Source organism: Oryctolagus cuniculus, chromosome 14 (genome assembly GCF_051225735.1).
Source record: "Oryctolagus cuniculus isolate XC-2025 breed Fujian yellow rabbit chromosome 14, ASM5122573v1, whole genome shotgun sequence".
NCBI classification, from domain to species: Eukaryota; Metazoa; Chordata; class Mammalia; order Lagomorpha; family Leporidae; genus Oryctolagus; species Oryctolagus cuniculus.
This window is the reverse complement of record NC_142880.1, coordinates 92,502,193-92,521,585: the sequence shown is the minus strand read 5'-3', so window position 1 is coordinate 92,521,585 and position 19,393 is coordinate 92,502,193. Positions and strand designations below refer to the sequence as shown.

At 48.5% G+C, this 19,393-nt stretch overlaps 1 protein-coding gene across 3 annotated transcripts in view; it reads left to right on the top strand.

Moving 5' to 3' along the window:
- The window catches only part of ADCY2 (adenylate cyclase 2), a 411,933-nt gene that overhangs the window by 353,637 nt on the left and 38,903 nt on the right, over positions 1–19,393 (top strand). For all 3 annotated transcript variants that reach the window (XR_016220868.1, XM_051853662.3, XM_051853663.3), the window contains 3 exons: positions 5,129–5,266; positions 12,237–12,356; positions 18,351–18,520. Coding sequence is in view for 2 of the 3 variants with exons in the window: in XM_051853662.3 (XP_051709622.1) it covers positions 5,129–5,266; positions 12,237–12,356; positions 18,351–18,520 (428 nt within the window). In the remaining variant the exon portion in view is untranslated. The remainder of the gene's footprint in view (positions 1–5,128; positions 5,267–12,236; positions 12,357–18,350; positions 18,521–19,393) is intronic.

The window sequence follows — 19,393 nt, the reverse complement described above, 5'->3', positions numbered from 1 at the left end:
GGGGCCTGATGTTAAGACAGTGAAGGTATTCAGTGAACTTGGGTTTGACCAGCGCTGCACTGGTTGCTGGGAGCACAGAGCCAAGTGCGATGTGCTCCTGTCCGCAGCCAGCTCTGCCTGGTGGCCACAGACAAGCTCCTCAGTAACAGAGCGTGGCATGGACAAGGCCAAAGTGCCTACAGTGGAGCGAGGACCACGTAGTGTGGCTCACCTGGGACTTGAGGAAGAAACGGGTGGGGGTTTTTTAAAAATGAGGTTGACCGGAGTAAAGAAGCCTTCCTGTAGGAGATTCAAGGACAGTGAGATGATCAGCATGTGCCTGACGATCTTTGTGACGTTGAAAGTCAAAAGTTTATTGCTCCAGCATGTCCCAGCCATTCAGAACGGTCGTCCTCAGCTAATTAAAATGCCACAGGGGACGTTCCTTTTTTTTTTTTTTTTTTTTGACAGGCAGAGTGGACAGTGAGAGAGAGAGACAGAGAGAAAGGTCTTCCTTTGCCGTTGGTTCACCCTCCAATGGCCGCTGTGGCCGGCGCATCGCGCTGATCTGAAGCCAGGAGCCAGGTGCTTCTCCTGGTCTCCCATGCAGGTGCAGGGCCTGAGGACCTGAGCCATCCTCCACTGCACTCCCGGGCCACAGCAGAGAGCTAGACTGGAAGAGGAGCAACCGGGACAGAATCCGGCGTCCTGACCGGGACTAGAACCCGGTGTGCCGGCACCGCAGGCGGAGGATTAGCCTAGTGAGCCACGGCGCCGGCCCCAAGGGGACGTTCCTTTAAACAAATAATCAAAAATGCGTGCTTACATGAGAAGCTTCATGTTTTCAGACGAGTTTAGCAGGAGTTTTCTTTTTCTAATAATAATAGGGTGCTGCTCGGCCAGGCTCCTGTATTTATAACTTCCCTGAATGTTGTTTCATTTTATTAAACTTCGTTTAATATGAGCATCACCTCTTCAGCTAACTTATTTTAAAGTGGGTGCTAATGAAATTGTGAGTGCAGTCTACTTTTAGATTTGTTGAATTATGAGGAATTGATTTTAGTGGGATTACCAGTTGTTCCTAAGGCAGGATGTTCCGAAGGAAGAAAAGAAACAGGAAAGCTTTTCCTTGTTTTTTTTTTTTTTTTATTTAATGCAAATGGAATGTGTGAACCTTTTATTTTTATGTGGAGAACCTGCCTGCACTGGTTTAAATACTTTGGTATTTTCCTATTCTCCTTGTGCCCTTTCTGCCATACTCCAGTGCTCCTTGTAGGCAGCATCAGCTGTATATGGGGTGTGAAGAGACAGAATTACAACAAACCTAGTTCTGCAGCTCTTAATCAGCCGTCATTGCAATTCAGGCAGCAGGCAACGGTCCAGGCCAAAAGTGGTTCACAATGTCCCACCCCATCACATGGGCAGGTCAGAGACAGGAAGAGGAAGGGGGCCGTAGAGCCAGCCCATTGGCTGCAGCTCCCATCTGTCTTATTTGAACAAGAGTTGAGCGTTTGAACATTGTAATTGGCTGAAACTCAGCAGCTGGTACAAGAATAGGTGACAATCTGTTCATACGCCAAGTTAGGTTGCAATTCACCACATTGCAGATCTCCACATAAAAATAAAATCTTCATGCATTTCATTTGCAGTTCTCCTAAAGGAGAAACCTTTAGGCCTGACTTCAGCTATGTATGGAAGCAGGCTAAAACCGAACAGTTTAAAAAGGGCTTTCCTGTACATTTATACCCTTTCTTCTCTCTATACCCCCACCACATGTCACACTCATCCTGTGCTTGCTGGTGGGGAATGTGGCGTTAGCAGCCGAGAGCTTTCGCAGAAGGTGCATAGCAAGCTGGCTGTAAGTGGGAGCTGACCGGGCCTACAGGGTACCCACTGCTGGTCAGCAATGAGAGGAAGCAGACTGGGCGGCAGTGATGCCGGGCACTGAACCAGAGCCAGGTGATTGACTTAAACTACACTGAGCTCATGATGGGCATGTTCTCATTTTCACTTGCATGACTTCTTCTGAATGAAGTAATAAAATAAGAATACACACTATTCCTGGATATGTTATCATCTGGGATGTTTTATTAAGATGTGTAGAATTTTGACAAAACTCATTTTTCCATCTGAGACTTGAACAGTCAACGAGAAGGAGAATAAACTGAAGCAGAGTATGAGGTCCAGACCCAGGCCCTGGGGCCGGCATCGAGCCACCACTTGGGACACTGGCACCCGTGGTAGAGTGCTAGCTGCAGTTTTGGCCGCTCTGCTTCCCATCCGGCTTCCTGCCAATGCACCTGGGAAGGCAGCAAAAGATGGCCCAGGCACTTGGGCCCCTGCCACCCATATGGGAGACCAGGATGGAGTTCCAGGCTCCTGGTTTCAGCCTGGCCCAGCCCTGGCTGTTGCAGCCATTTAGGGGGTAAATCAATGAGTAGAAGATACTTTATCTTTCTCTCTCTCTCTCTCTCTCTCTATATATATATATATATATTTATATTTATATTTATATTTATATATATGTGTGTGTGTATATATATATCCCTCCCTCGTTCCCTCCCTCTCTCTTCCCCTCACCCTCTTCCTCTCTCTCTCTCTCTCTTTTTTTTTTTTTTTTTTTGACAGGCAGAGTGGACAGTGAGAGAGAGACAGAGAGAAAGGTCTTCCTTTTGCCGTTGGTTCACCCTCCAATGGCCGCCACAGCCAGCGCGCTGCAGCTGGCGCACTGCGCTGATCCGATGGCAGGAGCCAGGTACTTCTCCTGGTCTCCCATGGGGTGCAGGGCCCAAGCACTTGGGCCATCCTCCACTGCACTCCCTGGCCACAGCAGAGAGCTGGCCTGGAAGAGGGGCAACCGGGACAGAATCCGGCGCCCTGAGAGGGACTAGAACCTGGTGTGCCGGCGCCGCAAGGCGGAGGATTAGCCTAGTGAGCCGCAGCGCCGGCCTCCCTCTCTCTCTCTTAAAATAAATAAAGCTTAGGAAAAAATCATTTTTATACAGAATTGCAATGTTCTTCTATTTCCTTAATCCCTTTTAAGGATTTCCTTTTCCCTTTTAAGGTTTTATTCCTTTTTCTCCTCTGCTCCCATCATCATTGTTTTTTTTTTTCTATGTCCCCAAAACCTTCATCTTCCTCTTTCGTCATTGTCAGAATAGGGTACACACCCCTGACATCTTCTCCTGTCCTTGCCACCGTACTGGGAAGGAGAAGAGAGGGTTTGTTGTTATTCAGAGTTGCTAAGAAAATAGATTTTTAGTCACTGAAATGTTTCTGAGAATTATTGCTTTCTTCATTGAAGTAATAAGAGAGCTACCATGTGAAAAGCAAGTCCCAAGCACTTTAGTAAACCCAAGCACCACATAAACTGAGCTGAGGAGGTGGGCACTGTGACCACGCCAGTAGAGACCACAGAGTGTCATCCCATTGCAGAAAGCCACACAGCCACGGAGACTTGACCTGGGCCGATGGCTGGAATCAGCCTCCTTCCTGCCTCTAGTCATGGCACAGAATCTCAGTTAATTATTGTCCCAGAATTTAATAGGTGACAGTACTCACGGCAGCTGTGTGTTTAGGAACGGCTGGTAGAGGAAGCGAATGTGAAGGAGGCAGAGGCACTCAAGTGCTGTCTATTACAGCCACTCCGGCGCCATCTCTGCGTGGGGGGGGGGGGGGTCTCACCAGCTCTTCCGCTGGACTAACCAAGCAGACCAGACCACAGGGTGGCATTTGTTTCTTCTTTCTTCTGAATTTCTTGAAATCATCACTTTTTTCTTGATGCTTCTGTGGCTGCTGGGGCACAAATACATAAAAACATACACAAAAGAAGTCATAGGCCACAGTGTCTTCAGCGAAAGGGTCACAGCGTCGATCCACAGAGAGCTCTTAATCACTGCTCCTCCTGTGAGCAGCAGCACGAAATGCCCGCCGCAGCACCTGTCAGCCAACCTGGGCAGAATGCGCTGTGCACCTGCCCCTCACCCCTGGACCGAGGCGAGAATCAGAAGGGTTTGTCCCTCAGAAGGTGGCCAACCAGACAAGCCACTCTCAGCCCCTGAGTGGGTCTCGCAAGGTAGATCTGGCCCACAGGAAGCAGTGACAGGGTGCTGGCTGTCATTGCTTAAGACTTCTTCTTCCTCTTGTTTCGAGAAAGTGTGTTCACAGTGGCATTGCTCATGTTAGCCAAGATGTGGGAGCGACCCAGTCTCCATGGAAACAGTGATCTATGCATAGGATGGAATATCAGTCGGTCTTCAAAAAGGAGGGAATCTTGTCATATTAAACAACAAGATGGACCTTGAGGGCCTCATGCTGAATGAAATAAGCCAGAAAGGCAAAGACCGCACGAATCCCCTTGAATGAGTGCTGCAAGTTGGCAAAATGGTGGACACAGGAAGTGGAAGAGTGGTTCCAGGGACCGGCAGGAGGGAGGAGTGGGGAGTGGTTCTTGGTCCGCATTTTGGGTTTTGGGAGCCATAAAAGTTCCAGCAATATTATGCAGCAGTGTGAATGCAGTTGGCATTGACCTGAACATGCATAAGACTTGGGGCATTTTCACCACCATTTAGAAATTGTTTAGAAACCTCAAGTAAGGCAGAGTGTTTCTTTGTGTGGGAGCAGGTCTGACAAGGAGGGGTGGGATGAGGTTATCACACCTGCCCTTGACGGAGACCACTGGACATCGTGGGCTGTGCAGGTTTCATACCCGGTGGTGTGAGTTGTGTTCTTGGGTTGAACCCGTGCCAGGGTGACAAGGTGGGGGCGTGTCGATCTAGTTTCTACATAAATCAGCTGAGTTATGACAAGCGTTTCCTCTGAGACCTAACACATCCCCAGAATGATTTAACTGACACTTTTCTTTTGCCAAAAGAATCACTGAAAATCATAACTTCGGGTCTATTTTGAAAGATGTACCCGTGCATCAGACCTTTGTCATAGGATGTTGATGTATTCTTCATTCACAGCAATGATACCACCGGAATTTTGATAAGGTTTGTGTCTCAGTATGAGCCATTGGAGAGGACAGATTCTGCTTGCTTCAGCCATGAATCACACTGGTGCTTGTTGTGGTTTCAAACGTTGTCATTAAGGAATTTGAGTGGATATATCAAATAACAATGCCTTCGCTTTCCGTTCTGTCCCCCAGCAATGCAGCAAAAAAGCCTCTGCGTCTCTCATGTGGCTTTTGAAGTCCTCAGGCATCATTGCCAACCGCCCCTGGCCGCGCATCTCCCTCACGGTCATCACCACGGCCATCATCTTGACCATGGCTGTGTTCAACATGGTAAGCCCAAGGGTGAAGCAGGGACTTATGTCGAGCTGGGCTTTCTTCCCTTCCAGAGGAATTTGGGAAATCTGTCTGTGGCTCCTCTGCAACACCAGTGGCTGCCTGTTGTGTGCAGCATCTGTCAGCGGCAGCAGCGGTCTCATGCAAAAAGGATGCTTTTATGGAAGTTACCTTGAGAGAGAAGGTGGCTCCTTGGGTGGTTTCCCACTTCCTGGCTCCTGGTGTCCCCTCACAAGGGACCTGGCTTGTCTGCAAAGTAACCATGAGAGGAATCAGAGCCATCAAACCAGAGAAAGTGCCCAAGTGAGGGTCCTGCCCTAAGTGTCAAAGCCAGATGTCAAACCCCAGGTCCCACCTTTGCCAGCTGCAAGATTCCTTAAACTTTCGCAGGCTCCATCCCCACTTCTCAACATTGAAAACCAAGACGTACCTTCCCAGGTGGCTCTAAGGATTAAGTGAGCCAGTGTTCCCCAGGACAGTGCTGGACATTTTGCAAAGACTGAACTCACGGCTACTCTTGCTGCATCAGTGTCATCATTACCAGTATCAACCAGACAAACACTTAGGTCATTGGTGCACTTGAGACGCATCTTTCTTATCACCCTCACGTCATCACTGCCACCCAGACGATGCTGTGCCAATGTTAGGAATCCAGGATTGTATGAGGTTTAACCTTTGTCTCCAGAAATAGGGAATCAGGCCGCAGGGACAAGCCACATGTAATTCAATAAGGAGGTAGTTTTCGTAAGTTAGCAGGCACTCGCTCTGTGCCAGGTGCATTGCTAGATGCTCAGACCCCAACGGCAGTCTGCCATCCAAGAGTCTGGTGGATATAGCAACAGCTGGCAAGTCCTTACGAGGTCCTCTGACAACAGGCAAGAGGCAGCGACAGAAGCGTGTGAGAGCTGCAAGGTGTGGAGAGACGCCCTGCTGGACTGATGGGGGGAGCCCACTAGGTGGAGCCTTGGGAATTGATGGGCATGAGAAGGAGGATGGGCGATGAGGACTGTGCCTTCAGGTCTCGGATGTTGCTGGACCGTGACATTGTCTTTGCTGCTCAGGGCTTAATCCACAGTGAGGAGCAGGTAGGGAATGGTGGTAGAGTCTGGACAACAAACAGTTTCTTAGAGAACCCCCAGCATCCAAGGGACTGTGCTTTGCCAGGCCTCAAGCAGAGACTTGTGTGGGTCAACCTGAGGTGTGTGCTCGTAAGGAACCAGGCTGACCCATCAGGCACTCTCTGTGAAGGGTCCAGAACTCTCATCAGAGGGCGGCAGCCGCAGGGTAGGGAGCAGGAGACAGGGGACTTATGACAGGGGAGAGCCTTATGCTTGTCTGCTTGTCTCAGAGAATCCTTGTGCAAACGCACTAGCCTGTGCCGCACAGGCAGAGTTCCGGGCACTGCAGGTCTGTGATGATGTCACTGGGAAGAACGATGGACAGAGAGGCGGACAAGGGGCAGTGGCCAGGGGCTGCAGGAACCTGAGTGTGCTTCCTAAAGTGGGTTCCTCATGCTCAGCATTGTAACCTGCATTTTCTGCATTCATCGTGCCAGCGAGGAGTCAGCCCCACACAGTGCTGACGTGCAGGCGTGGGCTGGTGCAGGGAAGCTGCGGGAGAGGGCAGGATCGAAGTCAGTGCATCCTGAAGCGCGAGCGGCAGAGCTCACACAGGGACAACAGGGTGATTGGCTGGAGGGCTGACCTCTTCTCGCAGCCACAAGGGTGTGCATGTTCAGTCCCCGTAAGGAGGGGCTCTTGGCCAGAATGCTGTAAGTGAGCCCCCTGCTCCCTGGAGAATGTGTCCACTTGTGTGTGCACAGGACTGAGTCAGTAAACCTCTGACACTTGCTCTTCATTGGCCAAGAGCAGCACGTTTGATTCATGGGAAGAAAACATGTGACAGGACATCCACATACTTAAGAACAAGGTCTTTTTTTTGTTGTTGTTGTATACATTTTGGTGTAGAACATGCTGTTTTGATATACAGAGTGAGATGAGTACTGTACCTACAGATCTGTAGTAAGTAACGTTCCACAGCTGTCTCGTGTGTGCGGTAAGGGCACCTGGAGTCCCCACTCTGAGCATATCGTCAGTGCACAGTGCAGTATTAACTGCAGAGCGGCCGCTCATTAGCGATCTAGACCTATTCATCCGCACATGTCAGTTCTGAACCCCTGACCTCCCTCTCTCCACTGCCCTGCCTCTGAACCCAGGGCAGTCACCGCCCCACGCTAGTTCCATGCCTTCAGCTGTTTTTAGCTTCCACATGGAAGTGAGATCGTGCAGTATTTGTCTATCTGAACCTTTTTCATTTCACTCTGCATGTCTTCCAGATGGATAGATGTTATTGCAAATCCTGTTTGTTGCAATTCCTGTTGCTGCATAGGATTTCCTACTTTTAAGGCTGAACAATATTCCCTTGTAGGAATAGGCTACATTTTCTTTATCAAATCATCTACAGCAGACATTTAGGTTGTGTCCATATCTCGGCTACTGAGAGTAATGCTGCAGTGAACATGGGAGTGCAGATATGTCTTCAATTAGGTCTTCTTTTAACAAAAGAAGATGTATTTATTTATTTGAAAGAATTAGAAAGAGAAGGAGGGAGAGAGAGGGAGAGAGAAAGAAAGAGAGAGATTGTCCATCTGTTGGTTCACTCTCCAAATGTCCACAATAGCCAGGGCTGGGCCAGGCTGAAGCCAGGAACCAGGAGCTTCATCTGGGTCTCCCATGTGGGTGTAGGGGCCCAAGCACTAGGGGTATCTTCCCCTGTTTTTCCCAGGTGCATCAGCAGGGAGCAGCCAGTATTCAAACTGGTGCCCATAGGCCAGCACTGCAGATGGCAGCTTAACCTGCAGCACCACAGCACTGGCCCCAACAAGGTGTTTTTGTCTATTTTCACATGCTCTAGGATACTAAGCATTGATTATATATAAACAGTACTTCTTTATCTACAAGGAATAGCCATTGGTTAGTTTTTAAATGAGAACGAATAGGATATGAGTGAATGAACAGGTAAGCATGAAACCTTTTTTTTTAAAAAAGAAGCCTTTTGTTTTGTAAATCCAGCTTTACCTTATAAAACTAGAATTTATTGCTTAATTTTTTAAAAAAATTCATCTGTTTTTATTTATTTGAAAGTTAGAATGGGGAGTAGGGAAGAGGGAGATCAATCTTCCATCTGCTGATTCAAATGCCTGCAAAAGCCAGGACTGGGCTAGGCTGATCCAGGAGCCCAGAACTCCATTAGGGTCCCCCACATGGGTTACAGGGACCCAAGTATTTGGACCAGCACCTGCTTCTTCCCAGGTGCATAAGCAGGAAGCTGAATTAGAAGAGACAAGGCATGATTCTAGGCACATGGATTTAAGATGTGGGTGCCCCAAGTGGTGGCTTAACCCACTGCACCACAACATTGCCCCATCACCTAAGTTTTTACAGATAAATGGGAAACAAATCTTATTTGGAAACCAATTTTATTTCCTGTAGGATAATGAGCAGTGGCTAAAAGGCAGGTCAGTGGCTGTGTGTACGTGTGAGCAGTTAACAGTAAGTTCTCCACCATAGCTACGATCGTTTAGAGAGAAGAAAGCCATCTTCAGTGCCAGGAATACATCCCCAGCTTGGTTTTCCTTCTCCATGAAGAAAAGAGCTGAGGCAGGCAGGGCCATCAACAGAGGACGCACGCCAAGTATGGTCAATGATCCTGGGAGAGAAATGAAACCAGGCTCTTGGCTCCCTTACACAGTAGCAGAGGCCGTGGGACAAGGAGTGAGCTCACTGGCTTTTTATTCCCTGTCTGTCGGTGCAGAGGGAGGGGAAATGAGAACTGCTCCAGCGGTTGCTTCCTCCACTGCTGCACCCGAAACACTTTGATTGGTACCTGGTGCTGCGCCGTTAGTGGTTCTTTTCCACGCAGGGTCTCCTCCCATATTGATGTCAAAGAAAAACCATAAAACAGTATGGAAGCTGACATTAGGTACAGAATGGAGGCAGTTTTGCCTCTTGTGATTTATTATTAATCAGAGACGAGGAAGGACCTGTCCCTCGGGCTCTGCCTCTGATCACATCCGAGGACTTCCAGGGAAGCTCCTCTGAGTAATTGTGTCCTGGCTCGTGCCACACCAGCTGCTGCTGCAGCCACGCTCAGCCCCTGACGCCAGGCAGCCCCAGCAGGTGCCACCAGGACAGGGGCTGCCTCTGCACGCTCACAGCCAGGGACGTGGACAGCTTCGGCTGGGGATGCAGGCACAAAATCCTCCCTGCTTGCGGGTCTGTGGCCCCGGGATTGTTCTCCCTTTCTCCTGAGCCCCACTTCAGGTCGTCCTTGCTGGGGAGACTTCTGCTGAAGGCAGGATAGAGTTTTAAATTTTTCCCTGCATTTCCTTGGGGCCCACATTTTGCAGATTGAGTAGTTCTCCCCAGTCCTACGTCTGCTACTTCTCAGGGTTACCCAGTGAGGCTAATCCATGCGCAGCACGCACATGTGTCAGCAAGAACAGCAGCTCTTGTGAGTGTGTGGGATGGAGGTGGGGAGGGGTGCATGCGTGCAGGTACTTTGCTAAGCCGCTGGAGAGAAAATTTTCTGCAGGAAAATTTCTTTTTACAGTGCGACCCCTAACCCTGTTCAGCTCCATAGAGACAGCTCCTGCAATTCTTGTGTTTTCTTTTGGGAACAGACAAAGCTGCTTTCATTTGTAATTCTGTTTTTAATTTCTTTTATTATTAGCAGCATGCCTAGCATGAAGTACATCATTTGCCCATTTTTGAAGTACAGTTCAGTGGCGTTCAGTAGGTTTGTAACGTCGTGCAACTGTCCACACACAGAAACTTGAGGCCCATTCAACGCTCACCCCAGTCCCTCCGTCCCCCAGTGCCTGTCACTGTCCTTGCACTTTCTGTCCCTGTGAATTTGCCTCTTCTAGGCACTGGCTGCGAGTGGATCACAGCATAGCTGGCCTTTGCGTCTGTCTTCTTCACAGAGCATTCTGCCCCCAGGGGCCGCATGCCACAGTTCCTCCACCAGGGAAGACTGTTTGCCCTGTGTTTTCTCAGCTGGTGGCAGACAGAACCTTGTTAGCAGCCTCTGGGGCAGCACCAGCCGAGACTCCATTTCTCTCAAGGACAGTCATGTATTAGGGATAATGGGAGGCAGCTTGTGGTGGCCGGTGACCTCCTTCTGCCCTTGACCATGAAGATGGCCAGTCCACGCTGAAAGAGAGAGAGAGAGATCTTTCATACACTGGTTCATTCCCCAAATGGCCATAACGGCTGGATCTGGGCCAATGCAGCCAGGAGCTTTTTCTGGGTCTCCCACACAGGTGCAGGGGCCCAAGCACTTGGGCCATCTTCTACTGCTTTCCTAGGCACATTAGCAGGGAGCTGGATTAGAAATGGAGCAGCCAGGACTCAAACCAGGGCCCACATGGGATGCCTGCACTCCAGACAGCGGCTTACCTCATTGCCAACCCAGACACAGTCTTCATGAGGCGTAGTTTCATTGGTTGTACAGCGAGAATTTCACACTTCATTTTATGTATCTAGTTTTCCATCCATACGGTGACGGTATCAAGAAGTTTTTGTTAATTATTTTAAGGTCCTGGATGTTTAAAACTTAATTAGGTGATTGATAGCCTAACAAACTAAACATTCTCCTTTTACTTGTCACTTCTTGATTCTTTAATATTTAAATCAATTTAATTTGGGATCCATCAATTCTAAATGTGTTACATTTTGGAGCCCAGTGTTTGCCAAGTGATAAAGCACTCCCTTTCCTCCCCAGATACTATATTGTTTGCAAGGGATTAGGGGGTAGGCACGAGGCTTGGCAGTGAAGGTGCCTCTGGAGACAGCTGCCTCCCAGATCAGAGTGCCTAATTCACGTCCGGGCTCCTCCAGCTTTCTGCTAAGGAGCATCCTGGGAGGCAGCAGGTGATGACAGACTAAATAAAGTCTTCCTGCCACTCTGAGTAAGTTAGTGTAGATGTCTGACGCAAACTACGCCATCAGAAGACATAAATCAATAGACACAAACAAAAGTAGCCGTGGAAATCAGACAGGAAAGTTCCGCTTTTTAAGCCTAGAGTACGCAGAAACAGCCCAGCTTCCATGGCAGGGGTCGATGCCTCTAAGCACAGGGGCCCTGCCCACCCAGATCACAAGTCTCTGGTTCGTCTTTCCAGAACATTCCTCTGGCGAGGGCCACAGAACTCAGGGCTCATCTGTGGCCAGTGCAATGGCTTCTGCTGCAGCTTCCTTGGGATGGAGGGGGCAGGGCAGGGGAGAGATTGAGGACATTGCTACCATTCTGCTAACAGGGCACCCGTTCATTCTGAACGCTAAGCATCAGGTACCATTAGCTAAGAGCTCATTCGCTTCTTGAGTCCTGAGAAAGAACATCCTCTCGAGTTTGCAAGCCTTCGTTGTTTGTCAAGTGCTCACAAATGGTAAAAGCAGAGTGTTGATTCCAGTGGTTACATGTTGCCCATAAAATTGATTCCCCTTCCTGAAACTGAACACACGGGGAACACTGTTGACTCCTGCAGTGTTTGACCCAAGAGGCCAAGGATTTCTGAAGTATCTTTCCCGAGGCCCTGATTTCATGATGGAGACTTGGATGTGTGTCCACCAGGGGACGTCCACTCAGCGAGCCCTCCACCCTGTGCACGGGGCTTTGTTAACATTTGATGGAAGTGCCTCCATTTTTAAAAAAATATTAAAAATTCTCTATGCAATTCTCTATGAATTATGTAGCACAATGCTTACTTGCTCATTGAATAGAAATTTCCAAACCTTCAACTAGGGAAAGATGAAAGCTGTGAGCATTTGAAGCATAGACACCCTGGTTTGTCCATATAAACAGTTCTGCTTATTGGGCATAGGGGGACAGGGTTGTTAATAAACGTGGCATCCATCCAGTTGTTTTAATCTAATATGCACTGATTATCAACAACTTCTTGTTGCAGTTCTTCCTGAGTGACTCAGAGGAAGCAATCCTTCCAACTGCCAATACTTCAAACACAAGTTTCCCCGCCTCAAGCAATCAGGCAGCGATTCTGCGCGCACAAAGCTTATTTTTCCTCCCGGTAAGAATGCTGCACTCGTCACCACACCTGTGGCTGGGCCTCTGCCGTCTGCCTGTGTAAGTCCAGGCCACCACGTTCAGCTCTCGCGTGGGCTTCCTTTTCCTTCCGGCCTCAGTCCCTGAGTAGGTCCTGAGTGTGCAGACGCCGGGGCCTGGCTAACCCAGCTTCTGCCATGGGACAGTTTCGCTGGATGCGTTCACTAAGGGTACTTTATCCTCTGATCTGTTACAGAGTTTCGTGTGGCATTTAATGATATGTCACTGGATTTCGGGGTCTGTTGCCTATAGGTTTTGCTAACTATTCCAGGGGATTCAGGTTACTTGTGCCCTAAAATCTGGGATTATAGGGTCTGTGTCTGTTTCTCCCTCTCCTTTAGCTACAAATGCTTCCTAGTGATTCTCTCCTCAAATAATCTTCCCTAACTGACTCATTTTAATCATTGTCACAAGGGCCTAGTTGGAAATTTCAGAACTTACTGACACAGCAGAATTTAAATGAAAAGAGTTAAAATTGCTTCTTGCTTAACTTCTTTCTTCCATGAAATTGTTTACGCAAAAAAAAAAAAAAATGGGTTTTGATCATCTCCTTTTTCTTTCCTGAATTGTCATCTAAAACGTGCACAGTGTGTTCCTATCTGGTTGCCATCACAAATACTCAGCTCTGAGGATGTGAGGTGAACTATTTGAGGGATGAAACTGGCAAATCAAGGTGTAGACTTTCAAAATGCCCTTCTCGGGTTTTAACTCCAGTAGCAGTGGCAGTGAACTCCATTTCTTTACTGTTCTTCTTGCACTGCCTCACTCCCCTGCTGTTTCGCTTCGGTCCTGTTTCCCTCCTCAGTGCTTTAATTCTTTGGGAAGATCCCTATTCTGCGTATAGATAGTGCTTGCCGCTGGTGTTTTTTTGAAGAAGTTTTCTAAGGCCATGACTGTTTCAGGGGCACAATGACCCAGTCCACTACACTGTCCCCAGGGGCTTGAGGAGAAAGGTGGCGTAAGTTGCATCCCTTGTCCAAGGGCCCCAGGCCTCCAAATTAGACATCATCTTCAGCCCCCGTGAGAATGAGGCATTGCATCTTCTATTTCAGTTCTGTGAAAAGTGGAAGACGGGATTCATGCTCAGGGTTGATTGGCTGCGGGCAGTGGGAGTTCTTTTCCGGGCAGAAAGATTTAAGTTCCCTGGCTGCCTGATCTCCCTGCTTCAGCCAATGGCCTTAGCGTCCACATGTCTCAGACGCCCTCAGAGAGCGGGCTCACCCACCCGCAGGTCCCTCTCCAGCATTTCCACGGAAAATTCTAGAGACACCTTTCGCTGCTGGCGAGCAGTGTTTTCTAAATCTCTCTCCGATTGTTGGGGCAGAAGAGCTCAGCCGCCTTGGCCTCTTGGTGGGCATCAGCTGATCATCATGACTTCCGTGTAGGCAGCAAGCCTGTGCAATATCTTACCTGCAACTGAAGTGAATAATTAGAAATTAGTCGGGTGGCTAAAACTAGATGGGATGCAGGCAGGCTCTGCTGCAGCTCACGTAATCCACCCTGAGAGAAAGGATCCCGGCCAGCTTGGCCAAGGAGGCCACCGGTCAGGTTCGCTCATCCTGTCTGCACAGAAGCTCACACGTCCAGGAGGCCAGAGGAGCCAGAACCTCTTATCTTTCACCTAAGCAGATTCAGAGGAACGTTAGGAAGGCTGTTATGTGAGGTGCACATCACCTCGATTTTCCCAAACCCTGGGTTACGCGAGTCTGGGCTTGGCTGGCGAGAGGGAAGAGTGTCCCAGCCACGGCTGGTGGTGATGCTAAGGCATAGAACTCTTAGTGAGAATTGCAGTAGTCATCAAAAAGGCATAAAAACAGGTGTATTTCACCCTGCAATACTAACTTTGGAAATTAATTTGAAGAGTGGAAACATTTATCTACTGGGGTTTTTATAAATGTGTTTATATGTGAATGTGACATCAACAAAGAAAAGAGGAAAAGAAAGGAAACAACCTAAAAGTGGGAAAAGGCAAATTTTTAAAATTAATTATTCTAACCACATAATAAAATTATGCCCACATTATGAAAGACATAAAATGAGTTAATGACATATAAGTGAATATATATTCATGGCAAATCATCAGTTGCAAAGTATTGTCTAAAACATTCCAAACAGTATCCTAAATAAATAATAGAAATATTAAAAAAAAACCCTCTCCTTCTAATATGTTTGGGCAGAGCAATTCACCGTGTCTGGTGTCACCACAGGTAGCAGAGAGAGACTGAGCAGTGTTGTCATGCCTCAGGTTAGCCACGCCTTGGGATGCCTGTGTCCCACATCAGAATGCCCATTCAAGTCCCAGCTGCTCCACTTCTGATCCAGCTTCCTGCCAAAGCATCCTGCCCGTGATGGCTTTCCCATGTGGGAGACCTGGATAAAGTCTCAGGCTCCTGGCTTTAGCCTGGCCCAGCCCCGGGTGTTGCAGGCATTTGGGAGTGAACAGGCGGATGAAAGATCTCTGCTCATTCATATTCTCGCTTCTCTCCCTCTCCCTTCCCTTCACTCTTCCTCTTCCCTTCTCCCCTCCCCTCCTCTCTTTCCTCTCCCTCTCCCTGTCTCTCTCCTCCCTCTCCCTTCCCCCTTCTTCTCCTCCTCTCTCTCTTCTTGTACTTCTTCTTCTCCTCCTCTTCCTTCTTCTCTCTGTCACCTTTTCAAATAGATGAAAAATAAATAGCTAAACAGCAAGAGAAAAATACTCATTTTCAAAGGCCAAACAAAATGAACCATAAAGGATCTTTGCTATGTAATCTCTAGGTTTCATGGCAGACACTGTGTACTCCTTACGTCATCTCGCCCAGAAAGCTACCCTCTGATGTAGATATTGTTAGAATCCCCATCTTGCAAGTGAGGGAACTGAGGCCCAAATAGACTTCAGTAACTCACCAGGACAACAGCAGCCGATACCTCGATTTGAAACGCCAGGTTGATTTTGTCAGTTGCCTCAAGGGTAGTAACCATGACTCATAATCATGCTACTAGTGAGGTTGTGCCAACAGAAGTCAGTTCCGTGGCCACTGCTTGAACTTGAGACAGTGTGGCATTCTCCTTGGTGGCCGAGCAGCGTGCCAGGGACAGCGACCTTGAGGATTCCCACCCTGGGCGTCTCCCATCTTCCCCACCTCCTCGCTGGACGTCCCTCTGTGGCTGTCTGCGGGTCCCCAGCCAGATCATCTTTGTACAGCCTCTAAGAATTCTAGGAAGGCCATTTAATAGAAAATGTATTAGTACTTTCTATCATATAATCAACACCTATTTTATTCAGCAAAATGCCCTTGCAATGTGAAAAACTCTTCAAAAGCCTAACAATAAAGTTTAGAATGTGGAATCGTATAGGTAATGACATACATTTCAAACTAGGGGTCCTCTGAGGAACTTTAAAGCCCTACCCTGTTCCTGTCTCCCCAGAAATACACACACTGATAATGCACATATTCACGTCAGTTTCCTGTTCTAGCTTCCCATTTGAGCACGGGGAACGAGCCAGTGACCTTCAGCACTACAGGGGTTTGCAAGCACCATCTTAGCACAGAACCTCTTTACAAAACCTAGGCCACAAAGAGACCTGGTTGATCATAGCAACAGCAGGTTGACACAGCTTCCCAGCGGCTGGCGTGCTCTGCACCCTGAAGTGGGTGCCACCGCTGTCTCTACTCTGCCTTCATGGTGCAGGTGAACTGCTTTGGTGAACCTCATGGGGCAGGAGCCTTGTCACTGTGGATCCCCACAGCGAGGCCCTGGCGTGAAGGAGCAGTTTTACAATACTAGCGTCTGCTGGCTAAAGGTTATAAATCAGTGCTTCTCATCCCCTCGTGGGGGGGTTCTGCTTCCTTCCTCCCTCTCTTCCCCTCCTCCTCCTCCTCCTTTACCCTCCTTTCTTTCCTGTCTGTCCTGGACCGATGGCATGATGAATTGAACAATGTCATGATGAATTGCCAGAAAATGAACTGAAAAATGAAGGCCCATACAGTGCAAACCCATATTTTGTTAGATTCAGCAGAAACAAGAGTGCTCCATCAAACTGCTGTCGGTGTCTGTCCGGATCCCCAGGCGGCTGCAGAGCCCCGTGGTCTCCTGTGCACAGCCTTGTTCTGGGCAAGCTGGAGAACGCACAGGCCCTTCCTTGTCTGAGCCTCGACCTTCCAGGGGGAAGAGCCTTATCTAACGAGGCGGAGGCAGAGCTCACGGGTGAGAGGGCCTGGCTTCAAAGGGCCTGCTGCCTCTCTTACCTTTCTGCTCGGACACTGCCCGTCCGCCTGTGCACCGCGCCTATGATTCTGTCATTTTACTACACGAGCCTGAGTGATCTCATCACGACCCCTGAGATCCACTTTCCTGCCCTGTCTTTCTCTCTATGGCAGATGGGAGTGATGGTCAGGATAGTGGGGGCTGACCCCAGATGATTGGGGCCAAAGAAACTGCGCTTGCAACCCTAGCGGCTTATAAGATGTATCCTGACCAGACGGGCAGCCCTCATGCTCCCGTGCAAGGGAAAACCTTCGCTTCCTGGAAAAGAACCCAATCATGCAGTCACTGGGTCGCCCCCTGGAAATCACCAGCCTGCCTTTGCAAGCTGGAGGGTCTCCCAGGAAAGGGTGGTGTTAATCGCTGTGCGATGCTTTCGTGTACTTGACGATGAGGAGAAAACCTGTTGTATGATCACTGCAGCTCAGGTTTGCAATTTCTCTTTCTTCGTCAAGAACGGGGCTGGTGAGCAAACATCAGGAGCCTTCCACACAGCTTAATGGAGAGGACCTAGGCTGGGGGGCGTGCCGGGAACCGCTGGAATGACGGAAATAAACAGTTCACACGTGGCTCGTTGGATTAGGATGAAGCTGAAATTGGGGAGCCCACAGTGGGGTTATGTTTTAAAGACAGAGTTTATCGCACATCAATCAGATCTCTCCTTTATTAAAAGCCTTAAACTTTATTGCCTGCTCTCCCTCTCTTCCAAGAATGCTAAGATGGTAACAAAACCCCAGTTTTATGAGGAACCCCATGATGCAGCCAGGACAAGCGGGCTCTGTGGGACCGGCAGCTGTGGCAGTTTAGCGAGTCCCTCCTGGCCCCGAGTTCAATTCCTGTCTCTGTTCTTTGCAGTGATCTGTCAGGATGTTCCTGTTGCCATCATTTCACAGATGAACACACCTGACATAGGCAAGTTAAGGAACTACCCAAAACTAGCCAAGCTAGTCCATGGCTAAAGCAAGATGGGAACCAGGGCTGCCCCAGGCCCGTCTCACCCTGTCTGTGATGGTAGGTAGTGAGAAAAGGCTTAGCACAGTTGATGTGCCTACAGCCTCCTGGGCACTAAGACAGAGAGAGCCAGCCTGCTCATCACAGGTGGTTCTCCTAGTTTCTTCTGGAACCCGTCCAGATTCCAGGGCATCCACGACTCACTCCGGTCAAACCTTTGCACCTGAATCCTCTGCTTTGGATGCACATCATGGCACAATTCCTTTTCTTTGAGTAAAACATTCAAGTTTCCTTAGACTTCAGCAGAGTTCCCTGTGATGATTTATGTCTTCCCAATGAATTAAAGAACTGGAGAGCCAAAAACAGATTCTACATGCTGTGATTTTTAAAACTCCTATGAATATACAGGAGGTTAGACTGCTTTTATTTTCAGGAAGTAAATGACATTAGCTTACAGTGACATGTCCTTAGGATAGATTTGTAAAAATTTCTATTTCCAAAATGTGTTTGGCAGTATTCTCGCTTGCTTTTATTCATGAGGCCATTCTGGGCCAGAGAACCGCAGACTGAGTCATTGTTCTTTGACTCCAACACGTACAAGCATTTGCCACTGAAGCCAAGAGGAGAAACAGGCATCTAAGGAACCGTGGTTCGCAGCCAACTTTCACACTGACCAAGTGAGCCCGATCGTGACCCACGGTGTTAGTTGCTCCAGCAGTTTCCCAAAGAGATCCTAAGTCTTTGTCTGCCGTGTTTCTCTGTCCAGTATTTCATCTACTGCTGCATTCTGGGCTTGATCTCCTGTTCGGTTTTCCTGCGGATAAATTATGAGTTGAAAATGTTGATCATGATGGTGGCCTTGGTGGCCTACAACATCCTCCTACTCCACACCCACGCCCACGTCCTGGACGACTACAGCCAGGTCTTGTTTGAGAGGTAAGCTGCTTCCTCTGCCTACTGTCGTCCTTCCATGGGATGCTGATAAGGTGCGTGTTGAGTGAACGCACATTAGCCGTGGCCACTGATGATCCTTGTGAAAGTTTCTTTCGAGTGATGGTTCAGAAAGATGATAATGCTTGTTTTTCATTATAGATCACTTAGCTTACATGTCATCAAATACGCTCAGAAGATGTGAAGTGGTTTAGAGAGGGGATTTGTGTTACAATCTATTCTGTATTGATAAACGTGATCTAGAGTTCTCCAACCCAGCACTGTTGAGCTGAACGGAGTAATTGTTGTGGGGCTGTCCTGATCGGTGCAGGGTGTTCGGTGACATCCCTGGCCTCTACCCACAGTCCCCTACCCCAGCTCACAACAACCAAGGATGTCCTCAGAAGTGGGCCAGTGTTCCTAGGAGGGAAAACAGCCCTCTGTTCAGAGCAAATACGCTGGAAAAATAAGGAGATATGCTCACAGTTACAACACTAACATTCTTACTAGAAATTTCCCAAGATACTGCTGTGGGGATGGGGAGCCATCAGCCCTGGAGTCCCAAGACAAGATAGGATTGTGTTAACCCTCCTACCTCGGGACTGGACGCACGCAGCAGGAGCTGTCCTCTCAGCTCCCCTCTCTCAGGTCAGCGAAAGCTTTCCTGTTACTGCACTGCTTCCACATGCTTGTAATAAATATTTTAGTCCTTATTTGGAAAAAAAAACACATTGCTTTCATCATTATGGTGTTCTCCATTTTCATCTCAATAGCAAAACAACACTTTATGTCAAGTATTAGGTTCACATCTGGGCCCACCAGGCTTCAAAGTATTTTCTTTGCATCCTTGGCATTCTTCTCCATATTATTTCTGTAATT